This window comes from Arvicola amphibius, chromosome 6 (assembly GCF_903992535.2).
Source record: "Arvicola amphibius chromosome 6, mArvAmp1.2, whole genome shotgun sequence".
NCBI classification, from domain to species: Eukaryota; Metazoa; Chordata; class Mammalia; order Rodentia; family Cricetidae; genus Arvicola; species Arvicola amphibius.
In genome coordinates this window covers 2,157,997-2,170,606 of record NC_052052.2, presented here as the reverse complement: position 1 = coordinate 2,170,606, position 12,610 = coordinate 2,157,997, and the positions used below count along the sequence as shown (strand labels likewise).

Here is a 12,610-nt window from a genome sequence, read left to right as displayed (position 1 = left end):
CTGCCTGGCTGAGTGGAAGCACTTAGCCCACCCAGCGTAGCTCCACATCTCTAGCAAATGGCCTGAAAGCAGCCAGACCAAAACATTGGGATATCTGAACCAGGACTCTAACCTGGACTGTGGACTTGCCCATCTGAACTTTTGTGAAGAGGACTATGGGGAGGGTCCACAGCCAGCCAGCAGGTTCAGTCCCTCAGGCCTCAAGACAGTCTTTGGGTGGTACACCTGTCTTTGTGACAGTAACTTCAAAGAAGAGCGACTTCATTTGGTTTTCAGCGTCTTTACTACAAGACCAAAAGCAGAGGACAAAGACCAGATGCATCTGAGGCCATTCTGGTCACATCCATGGTTAACTTAAAGCTGTGGCAGAGGTATCAAGTGTACTGACAGGTGCTAGAGCCACAGGGGAAACCGTGTGTGGCTGGCATGGCGAAGCTCAGCAAAGCTCGGTGGGGCTGATGGCACCTGGAGCCAGGGGGATGCAGGCTGGTCTGTTTATTATAAACATGCACTTTTTAAACCAAACCACTCAGTCCCTTTTAAACAGAGACAGGATGATAAAACCCACGATTTCCAGAGGGGCCTGGATTATGTCATGAGACCGACTGTCCCTGGGCCTAGGGAAACTGCTGTATTAACACAAGCCGGATTAATTTGCAAAGTGTGACTTCAGGTCAAACATATTCACAGAAGGGCAGTTTCGCTAGGAGTGGCCAGGTAGGCTGTCTTTCTTGTAACTGGTCTGCTGACTGCTATTGTATGTAGCTTTTAAAAAATGGGCTGAATTTCAAAATACAAAACTTGGAGGGCGGGGGAGATAATGCAAGTGCATTAGCAGTGCAGGCACGGGTCACTCTGCTCCGCCCAGTGTCCAACAGTTTGTGTTCAGCAGAAGTGGGCGGCCACATTCTGCTCAGCATGCTGGAGGGGCAGGGCAAGAAGAACAAGCCCAGCAGGGACACTGGAGAAAACATTTATGTGGAGTTACAGAAGGAACACGGTGGCATAGGGACAGCCAGTATTTCTGCCTTCGTATATCATGTTGCCAAGGTGTCCAATATCCAACTAAATATATACAATTTGCTTGACTATTCTATCAGGCACCTAAAGGGACCATGCTTGCATTCTCTCCAACCGCTGTGGGTAGCTTGAGGTGGCACACCGAGTCCCCTCCACTTTGGTTTTCATGGGGACACGAAGACTAGAAGCCTATTTTGCCCCTGGTCATGGAGTAACCCAGCTTGGCTTCGTTGTTAATGAAGGACATGAGCCCCACGTAGGTCTCGATGAGGAGTGGGCGCTCCAGCACCAGCACACTATTCGCCTGTCCTGGCAGTGGGCTTTCCTTCTGGGCTTTCTTGACAGCTTGGATCAGGAGAGCCTTGAAGCTTTCCAACTTTAAAGAGAAAAGAAACATGGAGCCTTAACCTCAAGGCAGACAACAGTACTCCACTACATGGAGAAACGAGGATTCTGAGAAGTCATCAGGTCAAGTGCTAAGAGCTGTGTCACCAGGTGACTCATCTGTCCAATCGTCATTCAGCTCCAGATAGTACCACTCTGTCACTAAAGACACCATGAGGAGACTCAGCACATGCCCTGAGGTGATACGAACTACACTGAACATGTGACCTCCGACAGCACCGTCACCACACACACTGCACATGGGCGTGCTGTGCACTCACGAGAGCAGCATCACTGATGGAGAAATTCATGAGGACTATGACGTCATTCAGTGACAGGACTTTCTCAGCCCTACCATAACCTGTCTGGAATGCATGTACACAACGCACTATGTGCTGCACGTGTGCCCTTTTGAAGGCTCTCAGGGCTCCCTCAACACCTCCCAAGTACCCGCCTGCACCAGCGGCAGCGCCTGCAGAGCCTCACCAGAACTGCAACTTGCCTCCTCTAGATTGAGCATCCTGCGGCGGGATGGGGGTCCCACTGCACCTCCAGTGCTCACACTCACGGCTGCACCTCCAGTGCTCACACTCACGGCTGCACCTCCAGTGCTCACACTCACGGCTGCACCTCCAGTGCTCACACTCACGGCTGGCCCGGGCCTGGGATCTGCTTACATGGCACAGAGACGCGGTCTTCTCGTCCATGCCAGCCATCGGGTGTTCTATGAAGGTGGCGTAGGGCATATTTGTGGACCAGGGGTTCCATCTGTTGATGAAAGAAGGGCGGCTCTGCTTGTCCCACTGAATGCGAACCCCAAAGCCTTCTCGCCTGATGGAAGAGGGGAAGAGAGCCTTGCTTACCACCAGAGTCCAACGCTGCAGCCAGTTGCTATCGGGGAAGGCAGGAGGGACAGCTGGGGTGAAGTGTGACAACCGTCTCCGATAGCCACTGCAAGCACTTTCTTTCATGAGAAGTTCATGTCTTGGTGATGCTAAGACTCATCTTTACAGCCAGTGAAACCAACATACAGTTCAGTCTGGCCAAATTATGGATGTGTTCGTTCTTTAATGTGTTACTGAATAATGCTCACAGCCATTAGCTCCCTGGATTACGTATTCAAATTTCCATAGACTGGGCTCAGGTGTATGGGCCTCTTTTCAAGTTTTTCAAGACAGGGTGTCTCTGTATAGCCCTGGCTGTACCGGAACTTACTTTGTAGACCAAGCTGGTCTCAGATTTACAGAGATCCGCCTGCCTCTGCCTCCTAGGTGCTGGAATTAAAGGTGTGTGCCACTACCACCAAGCGGGTATGGGCCTCTTAAGCTTCAAAATACTTTTTATAGCAAGCTGGCCAGCTCTTGAAAACTGGCTGTTAGGTGTTTTCTAATGTATCCGATTTTTAGTACGTTCAATCAATGAATCAGTCAGTCAGTCTGCTTTTCTTTTAAAACAGGAACCAGAAAAAGACTGAACACATAGTAGCCTGCTGGAGGTAAAATGCCCGGTCTGGGGAGTGTTCAGTACGTAACACAGCTTTTAACAGTGGGCTAGGATTCCACAAATCCTAACTGGTAACTGGTTTTTTGTGCCGGCAGCCCTTTTAAGGTGGCACTGGGCCGCCTTCAAGTCAGTTTCTATTTTAAGGCCCTTTCCCCTGGTCCTTCAAGATGAGGCCTTTAGCTCGCAAGAACGGAACAAAAAGCACTTACAGGGTTCGCAGGGGCCCTGCCTTGTAGTGCGCTGGTGCACCTACTTGTTGAGCGACTTCGGAGGGAACTGGAACTCTCCACAGGAGATGGTGTCCACCGCGCTGAGCGCCACCCTGACCACCTGCTGGCACTGAAGGCTGATGAAGTCATACTTGCAGATGAGCAGTGACTGGTCGGTGACCAGCACCAGCCGCTCCTTCTCGTTGTTCCAGTGGTCCACCCTGGAGGGGAGAGGGACCGCCTGTGTCACCAGGGCCCCCGCCCGCTGCCCACCCGACGGCTGAGAGGCGAGGCTCCCACGCGCACTCGCGCAGGCTTACTCGGTCAGCAGCCACACCCCCTGGATCTCGCCGTCCTCCACGGGTCGCACGACGGCGCGGATCTCCTCCACCGCCTGCTCGATGGTGCCGGGCCGGAACACGAAGTACTCCTTGACGCGGGCGCGGCGTGTCGGGTCGTGGACGCTCAGCGGCCACAGCGTCTGGCGCAGCGGCGTGCCCGTCCCCGGCCGGCCCGCTCCCGCATCCTCGCCGGCCGCCAGCAGCGCCGTGGGGCTTGTGCCCGCCGAGTCCACCGTGTCCCGCAGCTGCAGCATCGCGCCGCCGCCACCCGCCGGCCCCACCGACGCGGCCGCCGCCCCGGCGTCCGTCGGCCGCGCCCCGCCCTCGCCCGCCCCGCGATTGGCTCGCTCCCCGGCCGTCTCCTGCGATTGGCTGCAGCGCGCTGCCGTTCAGAATCACTGAGACCCCGGGCCGGAAGCAGCCGCCACGCGCAGAGCCACTTCCTGTTTACTCGGCAGGAAAAGGTGTAGGTTGTCGGGAGGCTCCTGGCTGAGGACCAGGAAAGGGAAGGCTCGGTCCTGCTCGCGCGGAGGGCGGGGTGACGCGAGGGGCGTCGGCTCTGCGCCCTTCACCTTTTCCAAGGTCACGGTGCGTGCATTTTGGCGCGTGGCGCTCCGTGGAGGTGTGCGCACCGCGGGAGGGGGTGTTGGCATCTGGGGGTTGCGGGTGCTTCAGTGTGGACGCCTCGGATGTAGGTGTCTCAGGGTGAGCTGCTTGCCTTGTGTGCAGGGACCTCAGGTGTGTGGCATATCGGACGGGCACCTTGGGGATGTTGGTACCTAAGGTGTGGACACCCAGGGCCAACCTGAGTGTGTGGCTTTCTAGGGTCTGTGCACACTGGTGGTGGGTACCTCAGGGCTGCATTTAGGGTGTGTGCGGGGCATCTGTTCACATTGGGCATCACGCCCACAAGTAAGTTACCGAATCACAGACTATGCCGCTGTGAGTGATTTGGAAGAAAACGTTGGATGACTTTTGGCCCCTCAGCTCCTTCCCGAAAGATAAATCTTCCTTAGCGCTCTTCATCCAACCCAGCCGGTTCACAGCGGGATAATGGCTCCCTTTGGGTGGATGGTGTATGTAATCGCTTCGTAATCGGCATGTCGCCAGGGCACTCCATTTGTCCAGATGTGCGACACAAGCCTGGGCTCAGCTGTCCTTCCAAGAACCTAACTGACCCCCCATGTCACCCTGCATTGCACCGTCCCCACAGGCTCCGAGGGCTGTGCATCCACGACAGTTGAAACCTTCACCCAGGTGGTCACTTCTGACTTCCCCGTCTCTGTCACGTTCCCTCTTACTCCCTCCTCGTCCCCAAAGCCTTTTACCTCCTATGTCCTGTGTTCACCTGGTTCCAGACACCCTCCTGAGAGAGACTTCAGTCCACCAGGGCTCTGAGTTTTTTGCCTTGTTTGTGTTGTTACAGCCCTGTTTGCACCTGTCACTCTGCTCCGTGTCTGTCTGTGTGCACAGGCATACGTGGAAGCTGTACTTGGTAGGGAGGTTTGTAGATCGAGCCCCTTGCATGACTGGCACTTTGGGTCCTCTAACCATGGCAGAATTCCGCCTACTGTTGTACATGCTAGGGGTTGGGAAAAGGGTTCAGAGTGATCCTGTAAGAGCCTGCAGCCACAGGACACCACATACATGGACCCACAGGCCTTTGTTCTCTGGAAAGTTCCCCACACTGGCACTGGAACTTACAGCATTCCTCTATAGTCACTCACTACTATGTATCAACCCTGGCAGTAACAAGAGGTGCTGCAACACTTTAGTGCTAAGATTGCACAGCGTGGGAAGTGTGGCTGAGAACCGCTCCTCCTCCTGTAGACTGCCCCCCACGTATGTGTACACACACATGCACACACACCTATGCTCTCACTATAGGCCCAGTCTTCCTCTGTCGACCAGTACCCCAGAGCAGCCCCTGCGATTGCTTAGGCAGCCGAAGTTAGTGGGGCCATGGCCAGGGCCAGCTTCCTGCTTCTGTCTCCCAGCAGGTTCTCTGTACCTCTGTGTCCTTATCTCAGTGGGGCCATCGCGTCTCCTGTGGCTGCTGGGAGCACTGAGTGAGCTAGCCCTGTGCTGCTGTAACCCCAGACGACGGCACCAGCGACCGAGCAGAATAGCACTTCTATACAAGGGTAGCTGAGCATACTGGCCGTACTGGGCTCAGCTGTGGGAGCAGATGAGGGGTTACTTGTAGGAATGTAGATGACTCCCCAAACAGCTGCATCACCAAAAGACTGCCCCAGCATGGGCGATCCCTCCCACCCCCCACTCCACCCCAATTCACCTTATACCCTTGGTGAACTGTAGCACCTCCATCGAGGAACGTAGCTGGGACAGAATTACAACAGAGGGGGTCCCTGAAGGCTGTGGCCAGAATCCAAGGGGAGACTCTGACAACCTTCTCCCACCTCTCTCTGTGTGGGATGCTCAGCAGGCTGGTCCTTGAGTGTCCCTTTGTACGCCCGGGCTACTCTGCTCCTGTGGTTGAGCTCTACACTCTTAACTGAGCCTCTGCTGGGGCCCAGCAAAGTTCCAGTCAGCTTCCCTCACTCCAGGTTTCACAGGCCAGGGGCTGCCATGTAGCAGCAGTTCCCTCTAGAATCTGGAGGGAAGCTCATTAACACTCTGAAGTCCCTGCAGAGCCCTGGCCCTCGCAGGGTTACATAAGCAGTAGGAACCACCTAAGGAGACTCCTGTCCGTCCAGCTACCTACAAGTCACTCGGTCAGCTTTAGGAATCGTCACCCATGCTAGGTTGGGCTTTCAGTGATACAGCTGCCTGTGAATTGTCCATGTTCTGACCCCTCACCCATAGCCCTCTAACCCCGATAAACCCACTGGTTCACCAAGTTGAACCTTGGTAGTATCCTTACCAAGGTCTGCCGGCAGGTCTTGTCATACCAACACAGGACTAGCTAGAACTTTGACCCTTCCAAACCAGTACCCATGCTCTGGGTGCACCCCAGCCCTGTGCCTTGGGCTCCTAGATAGTAGGGGAGGAGAGAACCAAGCTACCCCTGCTTCCTGTGTGCTTCCACCTACAGTGAGCACAGTTCTTCAATGTCATAAACCAGGGAGGAGCTGCACTGGGGCAGCAGCTGTGTGTCCTACCCAGGGCCCAGAGAGTGGCAGCCTTTGTCCCAAGCTCACACACCAGCAGCGGAGGGCAGAAAGTGAACCATGGTGTGAGAATGTTCTGCCAGGGCCAGAGCTTTGGGGACCAAGGCTGTGGGATTAAGGTTAGCTGGCCCTGGCCAAGTTTGAAGGGAAGGGGCCAGCCCCTGAACTCCTTCCTGCTAGAGGGACAACAGAATGTGGACACTCAGGACATCCTGACCCATGCCTAAGACTGGTGGGAAAATGGCCCCTTCTGCTTGGGACAAAGTGTGGAGCAACTAGGTTGGGTGCAGAGAAACAGGAATGAGGAGGATTCAGAGACCCTGCCTTATGGGTTCTCGGAGGAGCTAGAGGCTTGGTAAGGATGGTTTTAGAACAGCAGGGAATAAGGGGTGGGGATACTGATTAGGGACGGTGTGGAGGTGTGTGTGTGTCCACATTTGTTTTGGGGCCATGGTGGGTGCAGCAATAGCATTTGCCAGGAACACTTCCCCGTCTGTAGAAACAGGCCAGACAGGCACAGGTATGTGGGTGTTGGCAGAAACCAGCAGGCCCCTGTGACAGAGAGGAAGAACTCTTAGGAGGAAAGCCATGTAAGGTGTCTGTAAGGTCCAGCTCCCGCAGGGTGGTCAGCAGTGTGCCTGGGTTGGTGAAGCTAATGGTCAGCTAAGACAATATGGTCCAAAAGTCCTCCAGCAGTCACCAAGACATAGGTTAGATTCAGGAGTGAATGACAGCCCAGGATGGCTTTAGCTCCAGATCTGTAGTTGTCAGGGCTCGTCAGTCAGCCTGCAAGACCTATAGTGCGGCTTCTTCAGAGAATCTAGTTCACAGTGCTGAGGTTCCCTGGGACACTGGTAGGAGCAGCCGTGATGACATAGATTCCCACACGGGCTCCTGTCTCTGTGGATATGGGGTATGAGCTGGGCATCCATAAAGCTGGGAACTGGCAGAGGAGGGACAGAGTGTTAAGTGCACATAAGACAATTGCAGCGTATAACGCCTGCCTGCGCTCTATGCGCTACCATACAGTTCGCGAGCTTCGGGCAAGGAGCTGGAGATTGAAACACAAAGACAGACAGAGAGACAGACACGGACCTCTAGTCACTGGTAAGAAGCCCTTTATTCAGTAGCACCACGGAGGCTTATATACCCAACAGTCAGGTGGGCCAACAGGTGAAAACCTTATCCTCTGATCCTCAAGGCAACACGTGCTCGTGAAGCAGAGCTGGTAAACAACTTTGACACAGCTTTCAGTAACTCAAATCAAGGAAAGTAAAGATCTCTAGCAGGGAAGGGCAGCTGGGGGCTGGGAGTCTGTGAAGCAGAGCTGGTAAACAACTTTGACACAGCTTTCAGTAACTCAAATCAGAAGGAAAGTAAAGATCTCTAGCAGGGAAGAGCAGCTTGGGACTCCAAATGGTCCCAACAGACAATAAGCAGATGTCATTCCGTGGTATGCACACATCCGGGGTTTAAGGTAAAGCATCATGGCCCATTTTCAGGGTGAGGCCATCAAAGAATCACAGCTAAGCAGGTGTTCTGCACCTGTTCCCAGCAGAGGGCACAAGCAGCTGGAGCCTGCTTGTCTAGGCGTATCTTAAGGCTGAAAAACCAGACTATCATCTGCCACGACAAAGGCCATGTATCAGAAAAGGAAGGATGGGGAATGGGGAGGGGACAGCAACACTCTGCACCAGCCTGTGGGGGAAAAGGGCAGGAATCTTCAGATTGGGAACTGTGAAAACCATGGCTTCACAATGGGACATCTGCACACTGACAGCTGGCTTCTGCAGACGTGAAAATAAACCTGTCTCACTTTGACTACCAAGTCTCCGGTATTCTCGCTATGAGTAAGGACCATTGTATCTCACGTGGGGCTGCCTGCACAGACCATGGACCGGCTTGTTGGAAGCAAGAGAAGCAAGCAGTGAATTTCCTGAGACCAGACGACCAGAACCGCAGTGTGGGTGTGGATGAGCGGGTAGGGGGCTCCTCTGACACCTGAGGACACATGTCTTCCAATGCCCTTCCAGCTTCCTGTGCTGCTAGCCATTCTGGGTGTCCCTCAGCCTGTGGCTGCCTCTCCCCGTTGGCTGTCTCCATTTTCTCATTTGTAAGGGTTCCTGGCGTATTGGTGCAGTCCCCCCCCTAACAGCCTCCTCTTTACCTGGTCATCATCGAAGACTCTGTCTTCCAAAGATGATCAGTCACCGATACTTGTTGGGATTTGGACGTACCTTTAGAAGGTACATAGTTCATCTGGTAACGGTGGATTCATCCAGGTGCAAGTGGTGAGCATTGCATTTAGATGATCCCCACATGGGCACCCAGGGGCAGGGACCAGGGGCAATGATCAAGACTAGGAGACTGGTTTGGGGCTCCAGAGCTTAAGTTGGCCCTGAGGCCCAGTTCCCAAGGTGGTCAGCAGATGGCGCAACGACACACACTCAGCCTTCCCGGGGAGGCCCCAGCTTCAAAGTTTGGCAGACACGGGGTGTTTTTTGTTTTCCAAGACAGGATTTCTCTGTAGCTTTGGAGCCTGTCCTGGAACTCGCTCTGGAGACCAGACTGGCCTCGAACTCACAGAAATCGACCCTAGAAGCACCACTGGAAGTCCACAGAGGCTGCGACAGTTCTTTTGATGTTGCCCTTAGTCATTGACTCAAAGCATCCACAACGGATTTACAGGTAACCTTGACAAAGAACCCATTTCCCAGGCTGGAGAGATGGCTCAGTGGATAAAAGTCCTTGCTACCACACTTGAGAACCTGAGTTCAGTTCCTGAGAGAAGTAACTCATGCAGCTTGTCTCCTGATCGCCACACACTCTCTGTAGCATGCACGCACGCGCGCACACACACACACACACACACACACAATTTTTAAAAATCAGTCAAATGCATACACACATGAGAGAAACCAGCTCCTAACAACTAAGGCACACAGCAGGGCTGTGGGCATAAAGATGCCAGCTCCAGACAATGTGGCCTTATGGGAAATCAGCCTGACTACAGCCCTGGGTGGCCCTCACAAACTATTTCTATGGTATTTTTCTAACAACCGCCATGCCACCAGGAGGATGATTTTGCTCCGTGTCCCACTGAGTCCAATAAGGTCTCTCTCTGGAACCAGCCACAGCTCCATTATCCACCTGGTCCAGTGAAGAGGCCTGGGCTTACGTAAGGCGTGTCTAATAGTTGGTCTCCATGTCCCCCGGTGGCCTCAGAAGGACCTCTGTGGGTTTCCCTTGCCTAAGTGGGAAGTGGGAGGAATATGCACCAGGAGATCCTTTTCATTTATTTATTTTAGATTAATCCTCGACTGTTCCAGTTTTTATGTAGGGCTAAGATTGAACCCAGGCCTCTGTGGATGATAGGCAAGCACTCTGCCAGCTGAGCTGCAGCCCCTCCCCCACCCTGAGGTCTTGCAAGGATCAGAGGCACCTTCTCTGATTACTACAGGCAAGGCAGGCAAGGGCTGAGAGTCCTAAAACATGCCCAGGCTGTACATGCAAGGTGTATCTATCAGGAGACCTCTATGTCCCCACGTGGCCTCGGAACCTCAGTTGGCCCAGGGCAGGCCCTGTAGAGAGAAGTTGGGGGTCTTGGCTGCCCCAGGGCAGGTGGCCAGTAACTGTCTGTGGACATCCATTTCTTCAAGTGAAACTTCCACCATCTGCCCAGGGTACAGTTTGCTGGACAAGTGACCCCAGCCTCACACCAAACCCACTGAAGTGCATTGCATAACAGCTCTATACCCCAAAAACCTGAGGTTGGGACATCTGCAGTCCCTACCAACCCAGCCATCTTCTCAGTCCTCTCCCTGATGGGTCCCCTCGTGTCTCCTTCTCTGTCCTACAAGGATCCCTGCTGTTGGGTTTGGAACCCATTCTGATAATCTCATATGATAATATGAGACCCCTCAGTAAATTCACAAAAGACCCTGTTTTCGAATCAGGCCCCGCTGGGGTATGTGGAGATGAAGACATGGAGTCCCCTAGGAAGCTATTCAACCCAGATGAGCCATCTCCCCAGCTCCTCAGCCTGTCGTATGAATGGATGTCTTTTTGGCATGTAGTAATGACTAATAAATAACACAAGCACCATCCTGGACCTTCCTCCATCCTGCTGGCTGCCCCCTTGGTAAAGGGTAAAGATGGTAAGTAAGGGCCTGTGATGGGTCAGGCAGGCCCATGTCCAGAAACCACATATAGCAGTGCTGGCTAGTGTTTTATCAAATTGATACTAGCTAGAGTCTTGGGAAGAGGGAACCTCAACTGAGAAAATGCCCCCCCCCCGCAAGACTGACCAGTGGGCAAGCCTGTGCAACTTTTTCTTAATTAATGAGTGATATGGAAGATCCCAGATCATTGTGGGTGGTGCCATCCCAGGGCAGGTGGTCCTGTGTTATGTAAGAGAGGTTGAGCTAGCCACAGGGAACAAGTCAGTAAGCAACACTTCTCTATGGCCTCTGCTTCAGTTGCTGTGTCTGGGTTCCTGCCTTGAGTGCCTGCCCCGACTTTCCTCAGCGATGGAGTGTGTCCTGGGAGTTGTAAGAAGAAGTAAACCCTGTCCTCTCCAAGTTGCTTTTGATCACGGTGTTTTTATCACAACAGTAGAAACCATAATTAAGACAGTAGCTGTATACTCAGTGAAGCTGTACAGGCTGCATATTCAATTACCAAGCAGGAGCCAGCTTCCATAGAAATTGTTGTGTTTCCATATCATGCAAGGTCAGGAAGGCACAGAAATAGTGACTGGTGTAGGCCCAACAGCTGCCCACTGACAGGGTCCAGCCTGGGTCCTTGCTGCAAAATCACATGACCTAACTCCATACGGGCCACACCCATGCGAGTCAACATGCCTGAGGGCCTTTCATCTTGGTCCTCTCTCACAGCAGGGTTTAGAGCTTTAGAACTGGGTGCAAGAATAAGTGAACCACAGGCTTCCAAATGAGTGGTTTGGCATTTGGGCGGGGCACCAGGCATAAGCTTTGCCCTCTAGAGAATATCCCTAGCTGTCTCTGGCTTTTGCCAATTTTTTTGGTTATCCCTGATGATGTCATCTGCAGAAATAGGGGACTATGGTCAGCATGCTGCATGTGAGTCCCCGAAGGTACTTTGGGCATTTGTTTCTTTCTGCTTTTTGAGCAAGGATCTTACCATGTTACACAGGCTAGCCACAAACTCAGGGTCTTTCTGTCTCAACCTCCATCGTGGAGTACTGGGGTCACAGACAGGTGCCACCATGTCTGGCTGTGGAGTCAACCTCTGATATCACCTGTTAGAAGCAGCAGCCATGAAAACCCAGTCGAGACATGAGCTTATTTTCTCAGGGTGGTGGCCTTTGGCTCAGCAGCCGACGTCTCTGGAGCTGGGGGGGGGGGGGATGCAGCTCTCTCCTCCAGCTCCTGCAAGATGCATCAGGCAGCAGAGCAGGGCTGCAGAGCAGGGCGGCCAGCATGGCTCTGGGAAAGGAGGGAGCGGTTTGCTTTGGAAATTAGCACTGCGGTTTGAGCCCTCTCCCTCCCTACATTATTTTTCCTCCAGCCAAAGGCGATTTTAATTGTTTCCAGCAGAGAATGAGACAATAACAATGAAAAGTATTGTCTCCTCCTTGGGGCACTGCACTGCAGGCCTTTAATCGGAGCAGCTGGTAGGGGCAGGCAGGGCTCTGTGAGTTCAAGGCCAGCCTGACCTACATAAGGGAGTGCCAGGACAGCCAAGGCTAGTGAGAATTTAAAAAAAAAAAAAGCCCATTTTAGGCTAACAAGAGAAGGTTATTTTCTAGGTAGATAAAAGGAGCCACAGCCACGACTCCTGTCTGTCTGGGATGGACCTCCAAAGTCTAACCGTGAGTGTCACCACACTGCTAAGTGGGAGGCATGGTGACAGGGTGGGCTGACGAAGGGAAAATCTGAGATCCTAGGACGTGTGTGTTGTGGCAGTGGGCTCGGGCCTGGGTGTGAACGCTGCACACTCCTTGAGAGCTCTTGGTTAAATACACAAACACACACACACACAC

General features: G+C 53.3%; 1 protein-coding gene across 4 annotated transcripts; it reads right to left on the bottom strand.

Moving 5' to 3' along the window:
- Nucleotides 1-264: 264 nt before the first annotated feature.
- Tprg1l (tumor protein p63 regulated 1 like) lies at nt 265-3,742 on the bottom strand. 4 transcript variants are annotated; one of them, XM_038334805.1, is made up of 5 exons: nt 3,437-3,742; nt 3,161-3,337; nt 2,035-2,235; nt 1,907-1,980; nt 265-1,396 (listed from the first exon to the last, which is right to left on the bottom strand). In XM_038334805.1, the coding sequence occupies exons 1-5, from the start codon at nt 3,709-3,711 to the stop codon at nt 1,317-1,319; spliced, it is 807 nt and encodes a 268-aa protein (XP_038190733.1). In that variant the 5' UTR covers nt 3,712-3,742; the 3' UTR covers nt 265-1,316. The 4 variants fall into 4 exon arrangements, with proteins under 4 accessions (XP_038190733.1, XP_038190735.1, XP_038190734.1 ...); XM_038334807.1 differs by having other exon boundaries at nt 2,035-2,172; XM_038334806.1 differs by lacking the exon at nt 1,907-1,980 and having other exon boundaries at nt 2,082-2,235.
- Nucleotides 3,743-12,610: the final 8,868 nt, after the last annotated feature.